At 39.2% G+C, this 22,774-nt stretch overlaps 1 protein-coding gene across 3 annotated transcripts; it reads left to right on the top strand.

Annotated features, from left to right (window-relative positions):
- Positions 1–5,407: 5,407 nt before the first annotated feature.
- On the top strand, positions 5,408–22,774 carry CCDC82 (coiled-coil domain containing 82). 3 transcript variants are annotated; one of them, XM_050892445.1, is made up of 8 exons: positions 5,408–5,453; positions 6,127–6,682; positions 7,344–7,560; positions 8,732–8,824; positions 10,900–11,024; positions 11,865–12,035; positions 19,138–19,323; positions 19,889–22,774. In XM_050892445.1, exons 2-8 carry the CDS (start codon positions 6,134–6,136, stop codon positions 19,952–19,954), a joined length of 1,407 nt encoding a protein of 468 aa, XP_050748402.1. In that variant the 5' UTR covers positions 5,408–5,453; positions 6,127–6,133; the 3' UTR covers positions 19,955–22,774. The 3 variants fall into 3 exon arrangements, with proteins under 3 accessions (XP_050748402.1, XP_050748417.1, XP_050748410.1); XM_050892453.1 differs by lacking the exon at positions 5,408–5,453 and adding an exon at positions 5,923–5,930; XM_050892460.1 differs by lacking the exons at positions 19,138–19,323; positions 19,889–22,774 and adding an exon at positions 18,070–18,411.

Genomic DNA, 22,774 nt, shown 5'->3' with positions numbered 1-22,774 from the left:
TACTGGTCCCTACCTACTGTCCTGTTGTTTTGATAATTTCAAGGTAGACTTTCAAGACAGGAGGTTTTTGTAACACACTTTCATCTGGGTTTTTCCTTTGGCTTACCAGAGCCCACATCCCAACCTCAATATCATGTAGCTGGGCTCATGTGAACTCAAAGGCTATTTCTGGAGGGAAGGAACAAGCATATAGTAGAGGGGATGGGAAACTTTAAATACAGAGTTAGAGAGTTAGAGAAAAACCGCACTGCTCCATCTGGTCTCTGCAAAGACCGTACCTATACTAAGGACATTGAGTGAACATATTTTGTTAAGAAAACAAGAAGTTATTGTACTTACAAAGAACTTGTGCTTAAGAATGTAATTTTTGATTACTTACCAGGTACCAGCATTTGTGTCTGTCTTGTCTACAGTTTGCTTTTGGGTACCTTTGATACATAATACATATCATTAATATTATTCTTTTGTCCATATATCCCCAATTATGCTGAAAGATTCCACAGGATTACCTCACCTTCATTCCCTCAATTAAATAAGAAATAAATGGCACAGTAAGAAATTATTTGTAGAGATGACAGTTTATTTGCATATACTTCGGTATTCTCTTTGTAGTACATGCAGCTTAGGTTAACCAGTCAGGTGGTCTCTTCATTATAGTTTAAATACTTACTTTATATTTTTTTTCTGATATATAATGCAAGGAAATACACAAAAGAAGGCTTTTAATAGCTGTTAATCAAGCTAGGCCAAAAATGAAGGCTAAGTTTACAGCTGAAAGGCTTTGCAGGTATAGAGATTCTGGTATATTATCATGGTAAAAAATTAGTGCAGATGCGGTTTATACAAGCAGATAAACGCTTTTGCCACTACATTTTATTCCAAGCGTTCCTTGTTTCTGCTGTCCCAGGTCAAATATCTTAGAGTAGCTAAGCACAGTTTTATGGGTGGAACTCCATCTACTCTTGGCAATTTTAATAGCATAGCTATTCTGGTCACACATCATGACTCATCACATTCTTCCTGGCAAAAGTTTGTACTCCAGCTAGAGAACTGCTGCCAAGTGATTATATGTGGTTTGTGACAAAGAGAAAAGAAACCACCCAAAAGCTAAAAGTAAATTCTTAAAGAAATATCAAGATGAAGGTGAAAAACTCTGAAAGTAGGATAAAATATCACTCCTCTCATTGCACAAAAATCCTGACCTTCGTTACACAGTTCTTGTGGATGTTAGTAAATTATGCCTTGAATTGCTCTTGCTCAAAACTCAGCACATCAATATGGTCAAGTTACAGCCAACGCTATCTAAACCTCGACATCATTCAAACAGAACCTTTCCAGCAAATGGCGAAGTAAACTACACATTTTATCAATTATTAGGACTTTTAAATAGCAGGAACAACAAGAACTCCCAAAGGCACTGCAGACAACATAAACATACAAGTCATCTAGTAATCATGATCCAGCCTACAAGACACACAAAGAAAACTTTTGTATACGGAACATGATTTCAGAATCTCATGAGACCAGAAAGCTCTCAGTGTTTCAAAAAGAGATTAAATGTTAACTCCATTGGTCTCTTTTGTCTGAAATTCACTCTTTCTATGAAATTCAACCCTGCACAAAGAGCCAGAATCAGGATTAAGGATCTCATAAACCCCATTTAATTCCTTAAAAAGGCTTCTGTGCAGAAATTAATTCCAGTCTCTGAGAAAAGTTGTACTATTAACAAAAGTATGCAAAAAACCCCCAAACCAACCATTTAGAATTAGTTTGAAAACTCTATAATCTAGAAAACTTTTTAAATTTTTGGAAAAACTTTTCTTCTAAATGGAGATGTACGTTCTTTAAAATATGCATTGAAATAGAATCTTAAAATATTTTCTTCTAAGAAATTATAACTATTAAGGTCAATTTCTCTGTTGCTACTGGCTACAGAGTAATAGCAAAAAATGACAAGAATCACGTCAAAGTCAGCCAGCAGCTACCAGGGCTTCTGCGCAGGTTTATCATTTACAGGGATTCTCCCTAAAATTGGGGAAATGGTCTTCCATTGACAAGGAATAGGAGGCAGAGAAATGCAACACAGTGAGCCTCCTGTAATATTCTCTTCGTGTACCCTGTAGGAGGTTGAGTTCAACAAAGACAGAGAGAAAGAATGAGAGAAAGAACAAAAGAATGAAAGAAAGGAAGATGACCCTGTATCCAATTTCTACACTCCAGGCATAGTCTTACTTGGCGGCCTCCCTATGAGTCTTAGCAGCTCTTTCTGGTGATAAAACAGTTATTGTCTGGTTAATTTACGTCTCTATTTAATGCATGACATAAATGGACTGAGCAGTGTGTTTGGTGAAGGGATAGGGAGTCCCTACTGATGTAAGCTGGTGAACAGTAAAAAGAACAGTCCCTTCCAAGGAACTGCAATGCTGAAACTCTTCATGCCGGCTAAAAATTCATTTCAAAAGATTTAGAGCCAATTGTCATGCGTTCCCTTGGCTAAACCTCTTGTTGTCAAACTCAGAGGTGGCTTGCCATTCTACTCTAACAAGCTGTTGAGCTGTTGATGTCTGTCAGAGAGCGACAGCCACCTTGGTGGCTGTGCCAGTTCCAGACAGGCCTAACCTCCTCGTAAGTCTGGGTCCATTTCTCTTTAAAAAATCAAAAAGAACTTTTTTTTTTCTCCTTCCTTTTTTTCACTTGTGGTAAATTCCAGCATTATTATTTGGGCATGAGCCAGCCTAATGCTCAGTATGCCTGGGAGTCATAGAGGGTTTGCAAATGCTGCACTGCTGCAGGAAACAGTCCCTGGGAAATGTGGGCTCCGAGCTTCCCATTGCTTACCTTAGGGAAAGGAGAATACCCCAAGCAGGAAGGGTCTGTTTTATGGAAGGGATGTCGATATAATCCTGTACATCACTGAACCCCAGAAGAGCTCAAGCTTCAGAGAAACTGAAATGTGAACATAGCAATAGCCAGACAACTAACAGATCAGTTGGAAAGCAGCATAGCAAATACTCAGCAGTGAAAGTAGCTAGCAACAGAAGTGGCTAGTGGGGGCTGCCACTTAAAATAAATTCGAGTTTCCAATATATTAATTTCTCTATTATCTAAAATCATAGGGGACTGGGATACCGCAGTAAAATAGGAAACTCAGTACTGGGGAGATGCTGTAGCCATCACATGGCATAGTGATTCCACAAGGCCAGTAAAAAGGCTATGGCACACATGAAAATCAACTGCATTTATTTTTTATGTGACCGATGAGTTTGCTTAATGTGTAGGGAATATTTTAAGAAACTTAAAAGAGGTGCTTTGAGAAAAATTGGCCTGTTTGGAAAACTTGTGTCTCTTGACTGGAAGTCCGCTTCTAAAATCTGAGGACACAACATGACCCCACACTGCAGACTCCTCTGGGACTGGCACTCACCTGAAAAATCATCAGAAAAATAAAGACAAGATCTTTCAGCATTATGCATAAGAAAAACTTCTTAGCTGTCCTTCAGAAGCCAGAATTCATAACTGAAACTCTTCATGTCATTTGAGTAAAAAAAATATTTTATTATATATTTTCTTCAGTTACGTACAATATATTCACTGTAATTACCCTGTTCCCGTCTCCTGTACTACAGTAGCACAACTCCAAGGGTTTCTTCACGCCGTTTATCACTAGGTGGCGACGTTAGAAGCAAGGAACGCCATGAAGACCAGGCACAGAGCAGCACCCCGAAATGGTAACTTCCACCACAGTTTGGAGGAAACACTAAATCCTGGGCAAACTCTGATCCGTTTATTTATTTCAAAATTCACGTACTGACTTTAAATTTAAAGCAATTAAACGAAATGTCAGCCCAGGACTATAAATCCCTTAATGCAATATAATCCTTGAATTATAACCATTCTAATCCTTGCAATATAAACATTTTGGTGGGAGTTCAACCCACCATCTACATAAACACCTGTCCACACCTCTTCACCATGTGAAATCCATAGCAGTGCTATGCAAATAAGATGAGAAAGAATTGTCTTTCATTTCCAGGTTACCACCTATTTTTAAAGAAATGCATGCAGACATTTACAAGATCATGTTAAAACAGTACAAAAAATGTCAGCAGAATGAGTTCCAAGGTAGCAGTAGTTTTCTACCACAGACCAATCAAAGCACAGCAAATTTAAGACACGAATCTTGTTATTAAAATGCATCTGTAAGAGTATTAGCTCTGAATAGAATCCAGCATCCTATTCAACAGACATTTTAAGCAGAAAAACAACAGAAGCTCATTATTGTAGATGTTAATAATAGTTTCCTGCATATACTCATCCACAAAATGTCTTGTTCTTTGAGCAGCGAAAAGTAGTGCAACTTACTTCCTCGTGAATTTATTGTACCCTACATCTCCCGGACTCCTCCGCTGCAATACTCCCACTTTCCCCTGTGACTAAGACAACATTCAGGCCACCTCCCCAACCCCTAACCTCCCTTTTTGGGGTTCCTCACATGAGGGCCAGCCCCAGCTGAGAGCAGCACATGTGCTCAGCAATTCAATGCATGCTGCAAAGTTGCTATTACCAAGAAAAAGAGCCCTGGGCTGGGCTGGCAGGTCTCTCCTTGAGCACCGGCACTAGTAGGATCTCTCCGTGTCACCCAGCCTCTGATTTTCCACATGAACCGCAGAGAAGCAGAGCCTTCAGCATGCTCCTGCTTCTGGCCGAGAGGCCCAATGAGAAGCTGCAGGCACCGTACCCAAAACGTGATTTATAGACACCAAAGAAAGCGCTGTTTTCTTCTAAGAGACCCATGGAGGACAGGTGGCCTGCAGAGGCTTTCCCAGGCATTGACACTGCTGGGATTTCTGCTCCAGCTGGGCCCCAGCCTGGCACCCCCAAAACATCCCCATAGTTACAGCTGCCACAACTGGCTTTCACGTCCTCCATCGTTTAGGGGTTGAACGCAATAAACCGAGCGGGTTTGTTCGCAAGGCTGCAGAGGAGAAGAGTGCTGGCAGCTCTGAAGAAGCTGCTTTGGCAGGCTAAGCCTCAGGCCAGGCTGGCCTGGTCACCAGCGGTGGTCACTGGCAGCCCCTTTGGGGAGGTGCCATACCTCACAAACCCACACATATTTTCCTCAGGAATGCACCTAGGGCGAGCAAAGATGCGATCACAACTAAACCACCGCTCTCTGACACTGCTTGAGGCCCCGGCAGGGAGGCGAGCGAGGCGCGCTGCCCCGCGCCGCGGGGAGGACTCGAACCCGCCACCTCAGGCTCTCCAGCACTGCGCGCCAACCCGCGGAGCCCGGGCACACCACGTGACACACCTCCCCCCCCACTGCAGCCTGCCAGCACTTCCGTAAACACCGCGGCAGCTGAGTGACAGGGGGCGGCGGCCAATCGCGGCGCTCGGAGCGCCGGGGGGCGGTAGTCTCTCCTCAGCGGCGCTGGGCCGCGGGAACGTTAACGGTAAAAGTAACGGCTGCTGCGCGAGCTGCCGGGGGCGGTGGGGGGGGGTGTTTGTGTGTGCTATGGTGGCGGGGGCGGGCGGGATGAGCTCTGCTGGCCCGGGCTTGGCCCGCTCTGTGGAGTCGGGAGCGGGCCGCGACAGCTGGGCGCGGCTCGCCTCAGGGCGCCTCTGCCGCGCCGGGTCTTGCTGCGGGGCGGGCAGGTGGGGGTAGGCCCGCCAGCCTGTGTGCGGTGGTCCCTCCCTACCTGAGGGCAGCGGCTGTGGACGCCGGGCCCTTCCTCAGTGAGGCCTGCTGATGACGATCCTGAACCAGCGATGTGCGCTGCTCCTCAGGAGCAGGGAAGCTCTCTCCTTCAGCTGTAGGCTTCCAGTGTTGGAGGGGATGATGGGATCTGTAGCTGCACTTCAGACCTGATTTTTCCAGTTCATTCATGCTAGGTGTGGGCAGTTCTGCTCTTCTACATTTTTTTAGTAAGGTATATGGTCTTCAGAAGTTATTGTGCATGCTTAGTTTTGTTTGGTGCTGATATCTGTGTGTGTGTCTTACTGATGATATTGTTAAGTCATAAGCATATGTAACAAAGTATGCATGCCCTTGTACTTTTTTTTTTGAATGGCATAATGTAGTAAGGGCTTTGTTTTACCAGTTTATACTTTGGTGTGTTGTCACAGCCTTCCAATGGAGATAAAAGCAGTTGTCAGAAGATATGAAACAAGAAATAAGACAGCAGGAACAGAACTGTCATCATCCAAATCCCGAGTTGATTGGAGACGCACTAAAAGGGAGCTCATACTACTTGACAGCAATGATGAATCCTCAGGTACCTCTGAGGAGGAAGAGCCTACCACATCAGAAGATGAAGTAGATGAAAAAGATGAAACTGTTGTGAAGAACAGCCTTTCGGATCAGAAAGAGAAAAGCCATGATGGGGAAGTAACAGAAGATGGTGATGATGAGTGCATCGTGCCTCGGAAGCGTAAAAGGTTGAACAGCTCTGTCTTGTATGACAGTGATGAAAGTGAGGACAGTGATATACTTGTTAGAAAAGTTTTTGCCAAACGCCACTGTATAATGGATGAAGATGAGAGTTCCGAAGAACAGCAACCTGATAAAACCTGCCCTACAGAAAATGTTTCTGCTAATAGGAAACAGAAAGTGTTTGCAAAACTGAAAGAACTTGCAAGACAAAGAACAACTCGGAGATCCTGCAGCAGTGAAAATTGTGAGGTCTGGATTTTATCTTTGAAATTCAATTGGAGAAAATACTGAATGTAGGGGAAGGCGAAGACTAATAGATATAAATCAGTGGGGTTTTATTTGTTTTGGTTTGGTTTTTATTCATGACAAATCAGTAGTTCTTTCACATTTTAACAGTTGTCACATTAACTAGATAACTATATTGACCACTGAAAACCTTTATCTTGAGTTTAATTTTAATCACTGAGGATTTAAGAATTTCCTTTCATTTGCTCTTTCAGGCATTCTGATGACTAAGCAGCTTAGAACACAGGTATCTATTGTCTCTATGTACTCAGAAAGGAAAAACCTCTTTATCATTCCTTTTTTTCCATAAAGAAGAGACACATGAGAAGACTATCAAATTATTTTTATCAAGAAGCAAAATACCGGCTGAAGTAATGTAGAGATCTCATGTTAGCTTAATTCCTACAAACAGACTGAAGAGAGGTACATGGAGATGGCTGATTTAAAGCTGAAAATAATTGTCATCTAGTACAGAATGATGTATTTTTTGGAAACATACTATTTCTTGTTAATTGAACAAATGGTGTTATTAGAAGGTCAAAAATCTTATCCAGTATATGTAGTATTTCATCTGTGCAAATACTGAAAATTCTTGTGTTTGAAATACTTCTTTAAATTTAATTAGGATTCTAATGGTGAAGCAGAAATAGAAGAGGAACCACTCTGTCACCTGTCCCTCACACCAACAGAAGGCAGTGAAACTGACAGTGACAGTATGAAAGATTTTATAGTAGAGGAAGATGATGATGACAACACAGAGCACATAAAGATGGAAAACCAGCCACAACAGAAGGAACCAAATACATCAAATAGCGACTTGCTGGCATACTACGTCCCACACTGTAAGATCAAAATTAGTGACAATTCTATATGTATAACTTGCTTGTAGTGCTGTAATAAATATTAATGGACTGTAAATACAAATACTATGTACTAGGATATGATAGTTTAAAAGCAGATTCCTAAAAGGCTTCAATTTATTGTCGAAGTACTCTGATTTCCACAGTAAACTTTTACAGTCTTTCTGTATCTTATTAAAGGGAGGCTATAATTTGGGGGGAAGGAAGGGAAACCCTATTGCACAGAATTTTTTAAGTTAGTCCGATTTAGGACGAAGTAGGCTACCTATGATGTGGTCATTCCTGTGAGGACCTAAAAGCATCATCCTCCATCTTGTGATATATGCTAAGAACAGCTATGTTAATTCTGGCCAAATTCTGTTCTGGAGAGTGATGTAAAATTCTTGCCATGAGTTTGGGGGTTTTGGGGCTTGGAATTTTTTTTTTTTTTAATGTATTTTTATTCCATGGCGGTGAGACTTGGGAGCACAGGTCTGTAGGGGTTTCTGAATTCATTGGTCAATTTCAGCCAGACTGCACAGAACAAGAAAACTTTTCAAGTTGATCTTTTATGAAAACTGGTATCTGGATCAAGCAGAGAGATTTGAAACAGAACTTTATGCTAAATTATCTTCTTACGTATTTTGTTGTTCAGAAGCAGGTATGTACTGACTGGACAGTCAGTGCTAGTGTAGATGGTCGCAAGCATTTGAGGTATTTCTTCCCCAGTAAAGACCTGAGCAAAATTGTGTGTATGTGAAAGAAAGTTAGAAAAAAGAAAAAACAAACAAAAAAAACCCATCCCATAAGCCTGGCCTTCTCTGGTTTGCCTTATTTCTTGCTACTCATAGAACAAATTATTCTCTTCTTTTAGTGTTTGTAGCTCTTACTGTGGGTTCTTCTTGCTGAAAGGACGTGTGACTTTGGGATGCTAAAATTCATTAAGATCATTGGGATGAGAAGCACTATTGAAAGGCAAGGTCCTAAGGGTGTAGATGTTGTACGTTTGAAGTTATTTTTAAATCCATATTTAAATGACTTTAAAATTCTAAATTTACAATAATGGAAGAAAATAATTCTTCTTACGGGACTTTTAACATTGCTTACATCTTTTTTTGGCTTTTGGGTTGTTTTTCTTTTTTGGTAAATTCTGGTTATATTGCTTTCTTCCCAGTATCTCGCTGTGATCATTACGTACACTTCAAAAGAATAGTAAAGGCTTTCCTCATAAATGCAATTGATGACACTTTTTTGAGCTCATTATATGGTAAGTAAATTGCATTAAATAATATAATAGTGCATTCAAAGTTATACGAAGACGTTTATTCTAGGGAAAGATGTGTCTCCTGATTAGAGTATAGGACTGTGAGTCCTGAGATCTGTTCTTGGTTTTGCTGCTCTGTAACTTTGAGGGGGGGGGAAATCTATCTGAAAAGGATAGAGTAATCTTGGAAAAATGTGTAGGCTTAATTCTTTTAAGCCTAGAAGGCATTCTGAGATGTAGGGAAGTGTTTCTGTGTTACTGATCAGTAGTAACAGTTCCAGCATGAAAGCAAAATTAATTTCAAAGTAGATATCTCAATGAAAACACTGCAAGTTCAGCTGATTTGTCAAAATGTCGTGTGCTTCATAGCTTTTTCTGAGGAATTTGATAGATAATAAATAATTTTAGTTATGGAGATTACTCCATATCTGATTTTTTTTTCTTTTCCTTTTTTTTTAACATTTGTGCTTTCAGATAAATAAATTTCAGCTGCAGTCAGTACTTCTTGTCTTGTTCTTGCTGAGGAAATGCTTTTTGGCATTTGGCCTAGTGAGGCTGAATGGCAACCTCGCATGTAGTTTCAGAAGCACTGTAAAGATGGGATTAATGAGAGGACTGTCAGTGTCAGGTTGTGGAAGGAGTCAGCAAAGTGCCAGAGAGAGGAAGTTTTGGTGTCATCAGGAACTACAAGGGAATGGAGAAACTGAAGTACACCACAGACTTCAGAATAAAGGCTGTGTATTCTTGGAGCTAAAAATGTCTTTCATCTACCACTGCTAGTTCTTTCAGGTGTTAGTTTTGTTTGTTTTACCAAATGAAAACAAGCTTATGAAAAGGAATGAGTAAACTTGGCCAGATTTATGTTGTAATACCTTCCTTCTATTTCAAATTGTATCTGCTCTACAAAACTAACAACTTCTTGCCAAGGTGTTGGAAGTAGATCAGCTATGTGAGTGAGTTGGAGATTGTACTCTATCTTTCTGAAGAACATTGCATAGTATGAACATAGCCTAGCATTACAAAGATATATTTTTATAACACAGAGTGGAGTTTTCTGAGTTAATGGAAGTGAATCTGTTAATTAGTTTGAATCAAGAGCAGCTACTTTAGTATTAGAGTTCAGACTTGCTTTTTATTGTGAGAGATTTTTTTATGGTCTAGCACAGCCTCTTCAAGCTTTTAGTATAGCTGACTTACTGAAAATGTGTGTGTGTAAAGTGTACATGGAAAAACAATTAATTGTAATTATGGTGGCTATAATGATAATGACAATTAACTGTTTTTGTATAGAAAGCTGGATAGCCAGTGGTCCTTCTTGGTTCTGTTTCTTTGATAACAGCATTGCTAAAACACTAGGGAAGGTAGCTGCATTAATTTGTATGTCTGTACTTGCTGAAGCTCAAGACAGTATGAATTGGCCTGCAACTATGAAAGTCCTGTTTAATTCCTGGAGTCCTGCACTTATTTGGGAGACAGTTGTGGAATAGTGGTAGTTTTACTCATCCTCATACTTGTTTATTTCTTTTGCTTGAGTAAGTATTTGGAAGTACTTATGCTGCCTAACTGAAGGCATCTGACTGTGCTGCTGAAGTTTAAAGGTCAGTTTCTATGTGCTCTTTAGAAGTGATGAAGAGAGTTGTCAAAATTTCTGCTGTGAAGCAGCTCAGAGCAGTTTGTTTTCATGGATTGCAACCTCCTCCCTTATACGTTATGAACAGCTTACATAAACTGGACAAAAAGCCAGACACTTCCCACACACACACCTTTTCCCATTCTTTAAATGGGATCGAGTGAATGGGTCTCCATTTGGGGTGACAGCTTTTCACGTTAACCTTGACTGTAGAGTTTATTCATGTACCTCTTGTGATACAGACTGTTAAAATAATTAAATATATCAGTTTATCAAAGATGCATGGATCCCTTTTATGAATAACAGTAGCAAGTGTACTCAGTAATAATTTATTAAAATCATTCATAGTTCTTAGTATGCAGAAGCATAATGTCCTTGAAAATTTTATTTGAAGAAACTTGTACAACATAGGGTGGTCAGCAAATTGGTAATAACTCTCACTGAACAGATGGAACAAGACAAAAGAAGTATGCACAAGATATGTTGCTCTCGCTTCATTATTTGGATGACCGCTTCATTCAGCCTCGTCTTGAGAACTTAATCTCTAGAAGTCGCTGGAAAGATCGATACAAGGTATGTAGCTTCTACTTTAAATAGTGAAGTGGACTCCAAATCATATTATTACTGACATTTTTTTTTTAATACTGTAATTCTCTGTAAAGGTACAATAATCACTATAATTATATATACTTTTTTAATAGAAGCTCATTGTTCTTTGACTTAGTAACTTGTTTTGATACTTATAAATATCGGAAGTATTTTATGTGTTTATAACCAGATAAACATTCAGGTAACAGAACAGAATCTGTTCTCAGTTACCAGAATGCTTCTCCTGCTAACTTCAGCAGATGACTTTTTTGAGGATTCTTTGTGACTTGCTAAATGTTATAACAAAATTTCTTCCTCCTGCCACAAAAAGATAAACCAGTATGTTTATAATGAACCTTCTACTACAAAAACAATGAAGTCAACACACAGTAACCTAGTCATTGTATGCAAATTACTAGAATAGTATTAGTGATAGGTGTAGTGATCTAATAATAACTGTAATAATGGAGTATGGCCAGTGGAGAGATACAGTGTATTTATTGGAAGCAGACCAACTGATATAGTTGCACCCGCCCCCCCGCCCCCTCCAAATAAAAAGAGATGAGAGAAAAATAAGTGCCAGGATGCAGTAGCCGTTCTTTAGGTCTGAAGCTGAAAGAAAGAATTAATGAACTAGAACTGAGTGAAGTGTTGGAAAATGATTGAGAAGGTATATGTTTGCAACTGAATGGTGAAAGACTTCAGATTTGAATCTCTGATTTCTTTTGCACTGATTTTGTGCGAGTACAGAGTACTCAGCAGCCTATTTGAGGCATCTTTCAGTTTACGGAGATTGTTTAATGTTATTTGAAATCTGTTTTTCAGGAGCGTGTGGATTGTTACCCAGATGTTCGCATAATCTTGAAAAATCCAAAAAATATGTCTTGTCAGGCCTGTGAATTGCATCGGTATTGTAAGTTTAATGTGCTACTCTCTGGAAAGCTTTATAATAGTAGAACTTTGGAAGCGGATGACTTCATGTCAGACGACAAGCAGGTAACTTCAAACAAGCACCCTATATAATTATTTTTAAGCTTTGTCTAGTGTTACAGAAAATCATACAAAGAATAGAAATCCTATCAACACATCTAATGTCTATAATGCCAGAGGCAAGAGTTAAGCTACTGTACTTCCATGTCTAAACCCTATTAATTTTTAAAATATGAGGACTGTTTTGCAGTTTGGAGGAGTATAGTCTTGGATGTAGCTAGGAATTATGAAGGAAGTTCCTATGAAACTTAAAAGGATGAATAGAAGCATTCCCCTCCACCCACCCACCCATCCTTTCTTATCTGTTGGGAAAGAGGTAATGAAAAGTATCCTCAAACAAACCTAACTTTTGTCAAGAAAATAAATCTGATGTTTTTCTGTGACCTTTGTTTTTGCCTGCATCACAATGATCAGTGTGCTGTTTCCTCCCCACTTTTGCCACTTTAATATTAGTACTTGATGCAGCATGTGTACTTGCACTGCGGTAAGCACTAGTAAGTATACCCAACCATGGACTTCATGATAAAAAAGATAAAGGGCTCTAAGACATACGATAGGGTTTCTTGATAACTCTTGCCCTCAATTCAAAATTGACATTTGCCTCAATTTTTCCTCTGCTTCAAATCTCAACAGTCTGAGTCTCATCCAGGGCGAGAAGGTAACTCTAGGTACATAGCATCCTACACATCCTACTCAGCATGCTTGTCTTTTGTGGTGCATGGGGAGGCAGTCTGAAACTGTGTGTCAAAGAGCCTGACAGCACACATGAAGATTCACATACTAACCAAAGTTCTAATATGAGCACTGAATCAGTTATTTCTAAAGTAGCTTTTTCTTTTGTCAGAGAACATTTAATAGAAGATTGAAAATCCTGAAGTGGATACATATCTTAAAGAAAGGAAAACCAGTGGTAAAGAAATTATATGACTGAGTGATGCTCCAAACATGCCTGCCATTCCTGGTTTTCACCAAGTACCTGAGAAATACTATGACTTCTTTTTATCTTGCATAGATCCTATCTCCATATGCCAGGAGTCTGAGGCTTTAAATCAAGGATGACATTTGCCTCAGATTTACATATATTCTAAATACCAGAATGCCTTTTCAATGAAACTAGATCACTTGAAATCCCTTTACCTTTGTGTGTGCCTATAATGCCCTTAAGACTCCCAGCAGGAATATTGCATTGATTAGCTTTCAGAAACATTATAAAAGTAACTTTCTGTATAATGGACAATCATCTCCATTGAATGATTGTGTTTCCTATTTTGTTGCAAGTAAGGTTTATTCTACATTGGGTCACTAAGTTTGCTAATTCTGTGCCTCCCATGCCTCTAGCATTTGGAGTGTCCATGTGCAGTCCAACAGTTCTTGTTTGCTCTAGGTCAGAACATTGAGTGAAATAGTGCCACTGTCTATCTAATAGTCCAAGTGCAGCCTAGTCTGAATTTTTTACTGCTTCATTCTTCAGATTTTTTCACATCTGCTATTTCCCATGTAGCTATTCACTCAGGACAAAGTATCTTGACATCTCAGTTGCATTGATACTTGAAATTGCTGATGTCTTTTTGAGAAGACTTGTTCCTAACTACTTCGGTACATTTTATTAGAGCCTTTTTCTCATTACTGCATTATCAGAACTACTTGTCCAAACTAGAAAACATTTCCATTTAGGTAGTCTTGCATCTTTTTCTCACTCAGTTGTCTCTACTAGGACATTTTGGATTAAATTATATTTTTGGAATGAAACACATCTTTCATGTTGTTACATGATGTTGCACTAGGGAGTCATTTTAGATTACTTGAGCAGTCAGTCTTGTTATATTTCACAGCTGAGACTTTTGAAGACCTTGACTCTTAAGAACCTGGGTGTTCCTAATATTTAGGGATCTTCTCTTCAAATTTACACCTACTGGTAATTATTATGATTTGGTATGCGTATGACCTTCTTAAGTAATGTAATTCATGATCTCTTATGATAAACTCAAAGCACACGATTTGTCAAGAATAAAATGTTGCTACAGTTGTGTACCAAGCTGATATCCAAGTTCTGCCTTTCTTACCTTTCAGGAGGTGTAGAAGGTATATTCCTTTTCTTTGTGAGTGTAAAAGAATTTTTGAAGACAGCTGAAGTTCCTCACAGTATTTGCTGAACAGAAAAAAGTGTCATAACAAGTTCTATTTCCAATATATTTTGAAATGTGGTATAATAGGATTTCTTACATAAAAATAAAGTGAAGCCCTCATCAAACTGGAAGTACACCTTACTGTAGCTCAAGCCTATATTGTTTGGATCTTTGCAAATATTCTAACTAAGAGATTTGAGGGGTGTCAGTGTGATTATCATTATGTCATCATATTGGGCTCTGCATGTAATGCAGAATCTAGGAAAATCGGTGCCACAGTTTTTCTTAAATAGGTTACAGACCTGTCTGAGCAGCAGTTGTTAATACTCTGTTTTGATTAGTCTGTGTGTGCATGATAGTCAAGAGAGCTAGGCTTTTCCAGCAAGACTTTTCCCCTTGTTTATTGCAGGAAAACAGTAAGTCCTTGGCAATCATACTAGCACTGATACTGCAGTCCATCGTACAGTCAGTATTCTTCCTTACATATGGGTCTCTAAATGTAGATCACTAATTTAAAAATTTTCAGTTTTTCATGGGAATTGTGTGCCTTACCTAACCAGAAATAAGTGAACTAGCACAAGAATTTAATCTTTACTCAACTTCCAACTTAACTGTGGAAACAACAGCAGCGATTCCCTCACTGCTGTCCAAATGTTGTCCTACATAAAGCATTAGCTATTTTTCACTTTCAAAAAACCTTGAAATATCCTACTGAATATTGAACTAACTTGCTAGTTCATTTTTGTCCTCTTCAGCTTAACAGTAGAAAATGAGAGCTTTTTTTACCCTGTGTACCCCAGCGTCTGGTGAGATGCCTGCCATGTGCATGCTCAATATAGCTCAGGGGCTGTAGAACAGAGCCAGGAGAGAGAGTTACTGAGCACTTTCCCGTAATTTTTGATAGTGCCTTTGTAATGCAACATTCATGTTCTTATGGTGACCTGTAATTTAGACTGCTGAAGGTACTGTTCTCAAGGAGTCTTTGAAGTTCTTCTGGCAATGCGTTGATCAACTTGTCCTGCCAATTGAGAAAAAAGAAAGGAGGAGAAAAGAAAAAAGAGAAAAGGCACACAGACCTACATAAAACTGGCACTTCAAGAACTTAATTGACTGAAAGAGAAGGCAGTTCAGCACTGGCAGATCAGATTGAATGGAAACACGTAGTTGGACTATATTCTAAAGTTTTATTTGAAAATACCCAAGAAAAGTGAATGTGGAGGGAACAAAAACAGACCTCCAACCCTCTTTTTCTGCATAAAACTTTCCTTTTCTCTCATCTCTGAAGTATTCTGCTTTGCCAGTAGAAAGAGAAGAGAAACAGCTGTTCCAGTTTTACTTAGGCTTGCGGTGATTGTTCTGTGTGTAGCTGCCAATTGTCATTCCTCATGGTCAGGGAGAATCGAACGGTTTAGAGGTATAGGTGTCCCCCACACTTCTTTGCTCCTATGTCACCTGGATTATAAACTGTTTTCTGCTCTCAGTCTTGGTGTTCTACTTCCGTTTATAATCATGCTTAGAGGACATGGATTCAGTCACTACATGTTGTGCTATTGTCAGGCTATGTGCCTGCATTCCATACAAAGTGATTTAACACAACTTTGGCTGATATGGCCAGCTTGAGTAGATAAGTTAAGCGTTAGGACAGAGTCACTGAGAACTGTGAGAGGAAAAAATTAGAGTACAGTACTGAGATTCTTTCCAAAGCTGCATTCTGAAATAGCATTGTATTTTTAGACAATCTTTCTTGCTTTAAAAACACAATACATAATTACATTATACAATATTTAGCTATTTCCCTCTGGCGTTTCTCCAGTAGAAATACTTTACACCTCACACATAAATGAACTATGGAACTCATTGCCACAAGATACTTCGGGAGCGAAATGTGTTAGTGGGTCCCAAAAAGGATTAGACAGGTTCTTGAGGAAGCTTCTTGCACACTGTCGAACATGACGGTTGGAATGATACAGACTGTCTTAACTGTTGACTGTTAGAAGCTGTATGGTAATGTTATGATCATTCTGGTGTTCGTCCTGCATCTTATACTAACTTCCTAAATATCTCCTGCTAGCTGTTGTCGCAGGGGAAGAACTGGGCCATCAGTTTGATGCAACATGGTATCTCCTATTTTACATCACATAATGTTCCAAATGCTGCACCTCATTGCTTGGGATACTTGAAAAGTTATGAAATGCTCTATGAAACACCGCAGCTCAGTTCTTGATTGTTTCAGTCTTTGAAATGGTACTTCTGGAAATTTGAATGAATCAAGGTTATGCACTGGTTAGTAGGTCTTGCACTTCAGAAGCACCTATAGCACCAAACACAAGCCTTAGCTTTTCAGTTTTGGGGAGAGTAGAAAATGGAGCTGCATATAGGTACATGTACATGATCAGTAGAGAATTGCAATATAGTAATAGGATTTTTTTCTCTCAAGATGGTTAAAATTTCAGTTGTCGTGGTTTAACCCCAGCCAGCAGCTAAGCACCACACAGCTGCTCCCTCACTCCCCCCCCCAGCCCCCAGTAGGATGGGGCGGAGAATCGGGAGAAAAGGTAAAACTCGTGGGTTGAGATAAGAGCAGTTTAATAACTAAAGTAAAATACAATACTAACAATAGTAATAATGAAATGTAATAATAATTGTAATGAAAAGGAATGTAACAAAAAAAAAGAGGAAAAAAAAAGGAGGAAAAAAAACCAGTGATGCACAATGCAATTGCTCATCACCGATGAGCACCCACTGACCGATGCCCGAGCAGCGATTTGCCCCTCCCGGCCAACTCCCCCCCGTTTATATACTGGGCATGACGTTCCATGGTATGGAATATCCCTTTGCCTAGTTCAGGTCAGCTGCCCCGGCTCTGCTCCCTCCCAGCTTCTTGCACACCTGCTTGCTGGCAGAGCATGGGAAACTGAAAAGTCCTTAACTTAGGATAAGTGCTACTTAGCAACAACTAAAACATCAGTGTGTTATCAACATTATTCTCACACTAAATCCAAAACACAGCACTGTACCAGCTACTAAGAAGAAAATTAACTCTACCCAGCCGAAACCAGGACACAGTTAATAACAATCTACTGTAGGTCAGATCAAAAGTTCTTTTAAGAGAGTGTGTCTCTTTTGACTTCAGTGATATTATGCCTGCTTATATCAGTTGAGCTGCTGGTTAATATATTTAAGAATTAAAGTATATTCATATATTTAAGAAAATAATAATCCTTATAAATACAAATATGCTTTTCTGTTACTGTCATTGTCAGTAGATACTGCTAGTGCTAGGTTGTACAAGTAGGTCGGGTATTTTGGGGAGCTGCTCACAAGTGCAAACATTTGATCATGCATTCGGTAAAGCTTCCTGAAAATGCGGGTTGTAAACATTGATTAAAACTCAGCCTTCTCATAATTTAAAAGAGTATTCAGATTATTACCAATGGCAGCAGTAAAGGGTATCACTGTTGTGGCTCAGAAGAGATCATTTTGCAACATATAACATGGTTGGTTTTTGATATATGTGCGTGTAATCTGTAATTGCAATACAATTGCAGCTTGCGTTACTGATGCAAAGAACTTTGACCTTTAGCCATTTACCTGCTTGTTACTCGCAAAGTTGGGACATCAGTCCAAAACAACGCTACCCTTGAAGTATAAGTTGATGGGGTTTTTTTTCAGTAAAACTAAATCGGTTTCTCCTGTATGTATCAGGAGCTGAATTTCTTTGCATGTGTATTAATTATGTTGCTTTTGAGTGTAGAAAACCTGACCTCCGAAAACCAGCCAGATGTAGATTTCTTAGCCGATAGGCTTTGTCTCCGTGGGTTGGAGTAGTAATCAGTGCACCTGTGGGTCTTTTACAGGGGATAGATTCCTCTTCTGATTTGCCATTGTATGTACTTGAACTACTTCTCTTGTAGAAATGGAACAAAACTTACTCTTATGAAACACAGGATGTCCTTAAATGCAGATGAACTTTGACTCTTTCTCCCTCCACACATCTCCAATTTCACATACTCTTAGTGAAGATTTAGGATTGCCAAAGATTCTTGTAACCAATATATTACTCAGTATTTTCAGGTAAACACCTTCACCGCTTAAAATCTTTGTATAAAATCTGGGTTCAAGATACGTGCAAATATTTGCCTGTATTTAATGTTAGTGCTGATAGATGATAATGAATCTACTCTAATCCATGCTCTGATTATGTATTTACATGCATATTTACCATTTGTTTATCTATAAATACTGCTGTAAAGAAAACTGTTAAATAAGACAGTTCTGTCTTTTCTGCATGCAAATTGTAGAAGTAAAACTGGTAATAACTGGGAGGTGCAGAGGCTTTGATTTGCTACAGCGTTATGGACTAGCTATACCTCCCAGACAGTTGCAGATTAACATTTGCATTGTATAAGACCCCGGTTTTCAGATTTTATTTTTATGAAATCCAATCTCTATATATATTTGTTAAATATATGTTTCTAGGCATATGTCTATTTGTATTCATATGTATTTCTTGAAGAAATATGGAATATTATTCAGTCTACAAAATGCTAGAACTGGTATTTCCTGTCCCTAGGAAGTACTACATATTAAGCAAAAGTAATCAAATAATTTCTCTTCCTCTGCTTTCACAATATGATGGTTGTCTAAAATGTTAGTGATTTTGTAACAAAGTTCCACCAGGACATGGGAAAGATACTACCAATTATAAACATGGTTGTGTTTGCAAGAAAGCAGTACTGATAAGCTGCCATTGCATAGACTTGCTGGCTGCCTGCTTGCTCAAAAATTGTTCTGCTGTGGCTGTGAAAACTACATGGTTTTGCGCTGATTTTATGCATGTGGTGTCATTCTGTTTATTTCATTATTCAAAAAATCTTCCTAGACTGACTGATAAAATCTTACTAGACTGACTTAGCCATTCTTTATATTGTCAAGATAATCACAATTCTATCAGAGAGAATGACTTGTTCACTTTGGCCTAGGTTTTGAAGGTTGGTGTGGTGTGTGCAAATCGTACAAGAGTTTATCATAATTTGAAGCACTTCAAATACAAGTTGTATGTGGATTGCAGCTCCATTACCGAGTTGGATGGTGTTGAGGATGAACCAGTCAAAGACACAGTGGCACGGCTTTTCAGCCAGTTGGAAGACAGTGGGTGGATTCAGAAGGTACAACTGAGTTATTTGATGTATCCTTTTCCAAGCAGATAAAAGTAAGCTGAGATAAAATGTCTGATTTAGTTGATCAGTTCTGAATTACTGGGCGTCAATAATATAACTCAGCTTAACCATTCATCCACTTCTCCTGACCCCGACTCTCAAGCAGTGGTATGCTGCTGCGTTCACGTAGAGTTTGTGTCAGCCTTTGATATGAAGCTTTTTGACAGCTGCGTGATCTCTGGGCTGTGCTGGGCAGGCTCCTGTTTCATTTGAAAGCAGCAACACAACAAACTCAAGCTGTAACTTAGAAAGATTGGAAACACATATGTGAGGCACAGCAAGAATATTTTACTCTTCTGTTTACGCTGAAGTACTTTGAATTATTCAGAAACACTTTATGAACTATTTTAAGACGACTTGTAGTACAATTGCATTTAGCAAGCTTTCAGATATCATTGCTTCTGAATTGTTATTGGCATGCTTGTTAATGTATTGAAGAAAAAGAAAAAGCAGTCTTTATGTAATTCACTTATTAAACATTGATAAAATAATACGGGTTTTATTTTATTTGCAGAGATACAGTGATCTTGAAGACTGCATGAATGATGCAGACAGTTTCCAAGAAGAGAAGATGGATTAAGTGGTCATGTAGCTCTTTGAAAGACATCTTGTAAAAATTTGAATGGCCTGCTTTATCTGCATGCACTTTATCGCTGCTTGGTCTTCAAGATTCTTTTTAGGCTGTGTTATACTTAAATCCATATGCCTTTAAAGTACTGTTTGAGAATGTGCTGTATCTTTTTTTCTCATCTGTGTCAATAGTAACCCAAAGTTTTACCAAATCAGTCCTTCCAGTCTTACTGCATAGGTCACTTTAAGTTTCCTTCTGTTCTTAAAAATAACATCTCAATATCTGTTTACTTGTGAAATAAAACTTCCACCTATTTATGTTGAGCTGCATCATAGGGAAGGTAGGAGATGCTGAGACGTTTTGAAGTAGGTATATTTGGAAAGGTAAGGCTGTGTTATACATGAATGTATGACTTGCATCTTACCTTCCTTGTTGCTCGTTACATGCAAGTAAGTCCAACCATTTAGAATGATAGTTACAATAAACAGGACCCAAATGCAAAGATCTATTTCCCCTCTGAGGAATCAGTGTAGACTTGCAAGGCAACAGAGGAAACATTCTGCAGCCCTGACTACATTTGCAGCACAGTAGTCATTCCTCTCTTTAGAGAGTAGCTGATGAGTCATATTATAGGCGTCATACAGACTGAGTCTGGCTTGGCCTTCTAAATGAACGCTTGGGTCTACAGTGCTGTCTCTGATAGGCAGCGGGGGCAATTTACTGAGATTTTAAAACGTCAGATTACATTGTGCAAACATAATGGCAACAACTTGCAGTAACTAAAAAATTAAGAGAATGGATTAATGTGGCCGTGCAAGATAAGCAAGAATTCTTCCAGTGTAACTTGACAGAAAGTAGGAGTTACTCAGAATCATGATGCATGTCTTACCTGAATTGCATGAAGCCCAAATCAGAGTTCTTTGGGGCCAGGAGAGTACATTTTTGAGGAGTTAGGAAGGCTTAAGTACTGTATTGTCCATTCTGAAAAACTGGACGTGAGCTGGCAATGTGCACTTGCAGCCCAGAAAGCCAGCTGTATCCTGGGCTGCATCAAAAGAAGCATGGTCATCAGGTCGAGGGAGGTGATTCTCCCCCTCTACTCCGCTCTGGTGAGACACCACCTGGAGTACTGCGTCCAGCTCTGGGGTCACCAGCACAAGAAGGACGTGGACCTGTTGGAGCGGGTCCAGAGGAGGGCCATGAAAATGATGAGAGGGCTGGAACGCCTCCCCTACGAGGAAAGGCTGAGAGAGTTGGGGTTGTTCAGCCTGGAGAAGAGAAGGCTCTGGGGACACCTTATTGCGGCCTTTCAATATGTAAAGGGGGCTTATATGAAAGATGGAGAAAGACATTTTTACCAAGGCCTGCAGTGACAGGACAAGGAGCAATGGTTTTAAACTGAAAGAGGGTAGGTATAGATGGACATAAGGAAGAAATTTTTCGTGATGAGGGTGGTGAGGCACTGGAACAGGTTGTCCAGAGAAGTTGTGGATGCCCCATCCCTGGAAGTGTTCAAGGTCAGGTTGGACAGGGCTTTGAGCAACCTGATCTAGTGGAAGGTGTCCCTGGCCATGATGATATTTAAAGATCCCTTCTAACCCAAACCATTCTATAATTCTGTCCTTGTACTTTGTGCTGCATATAAAATTAATTAGATGTAGCCTAAGATAAGATGCAGGGCACAGGGTTTTGAATCCAGTTAGGAACTGTTCCTACATCCTGCTGTATGCACATACTCTTTTATTAGTCTTTTGTGGCTGAGCAACTTAGTGAAAGGGAAGATGTTGTTAACACTCTGGGTTCTTTTAACAAGTTGCTCTCTCAGAAGCAAAACTAATGAAACCTAATTTCTCATGGATTTGTGCATAAGAAATCCCCGCATTCATTATGCCACTCTACTGGCAACAGATAGGCTGATTGGCTAGGCAACTGCTGCCAGGTGTATCGCTTCATGGTGAACATCTGTTGGCTTTTTTCCATAGGAACTGTACCTTAGATTTCTCTTTCAGTACCCTTCTTCCAGCATTCATTGTAAGAAATGAACTGCTTTTATATTTTCAGGGGTTGAAATTCAGCAACAGTTTATATGCTATTAGAGTGAGCTAGTATCATCAGTTCTCCCTTGTACCATATACAGATTCAAGATTTACAAACCAAGATAAAAAATCCCAGTAAACATATTGAGACTTACTCTCAAGTAAATTTATGTTGAAGATATTATTTCCATACCTTAACTGTGAGTTAGATACGTAAATATTCTGAGATTTGATATACCTTATACCTGTCTCCCTGCTTACCAAAGCTGAAGGAAATCTTCTCTGTTCTTTTTCCTTCTTCATCCCTGTTCTTCTGGGAATATTGGTAGGAACACACCCATCAACTTAAAAGTACTCAGGAATCCATCTCAAATATATCCTTTATAGGAAAAGTAATGCCCATTGATGCCCCACTTCTTTCTGTTAAAATCTCTGTACACTTTTGTTGGCTTCTCTGGAATAATAAAATAACATTTATGTTTGCTGTAACTTTATTCTTACAAAGGAAAACTGTTCTGAAATAGATGAGCTTTGTACCACATAATGGAGTATGCCCTCTCAGAGCCTTCCTGACTGGTCTTCATTTCTGCTACCTTCTGAATTTTCTGAAAACTCTTGAGACTGTATGATTTTTACTTTAAAATTTTGCTATCAAAATGAATGGTTGATTTCTCATTTTACCACATTTAAACTGTTTGCTACCAAGTTAAAAAAAAGTTTGGGAAATTTTGGCTTGCTGATTACTATTTCAAGAATACATACATTTTGATTGAAAATGAAAATTGGCAAATTG

Source organism: Gymnogyps californianus, chromosome 1 (genome assembly GCF_018139145.2).
Source record: "Gymnogyps californianus isolate 813 chromosome 1, ASM1813914v2, whole genome shotgun sequence".
Taxonomy (NCBI): Eukaryota; Metazoa; Chordata; class Aves; order Accipitriformes; family Cathartidae; genus Gymnogyps; species Gymnogyps californianus.
The sequence above is the reverse complement of the archived record's forward strand: the minus strand, read 5'-3'. Positions and strand labels throughout refer to the sequence as shown.

Coding starts and splice junctions, on each gene's coding strand:
- CCDC82 (XM_050892445.1), top strand. CDS start 6,134: ATGGAGATAAAAGCAGTTGTCAGAAGATATGAAACAAGAAATAAGACA. Junction 7,561..8,731: donor GGCATACTACGTCCCACACT/GTAAGATCAAAA, acceptor CTTTCTTCCCAG/TATCTCGCTGTGATCATTAC. Junction 19,324..19,888: donor ACAGTGGGTGGATTCAGAAG/GTACAACTGAGT, acceptor TTTTATTTGCAG/AGATACAGTGATCTTGAAGA.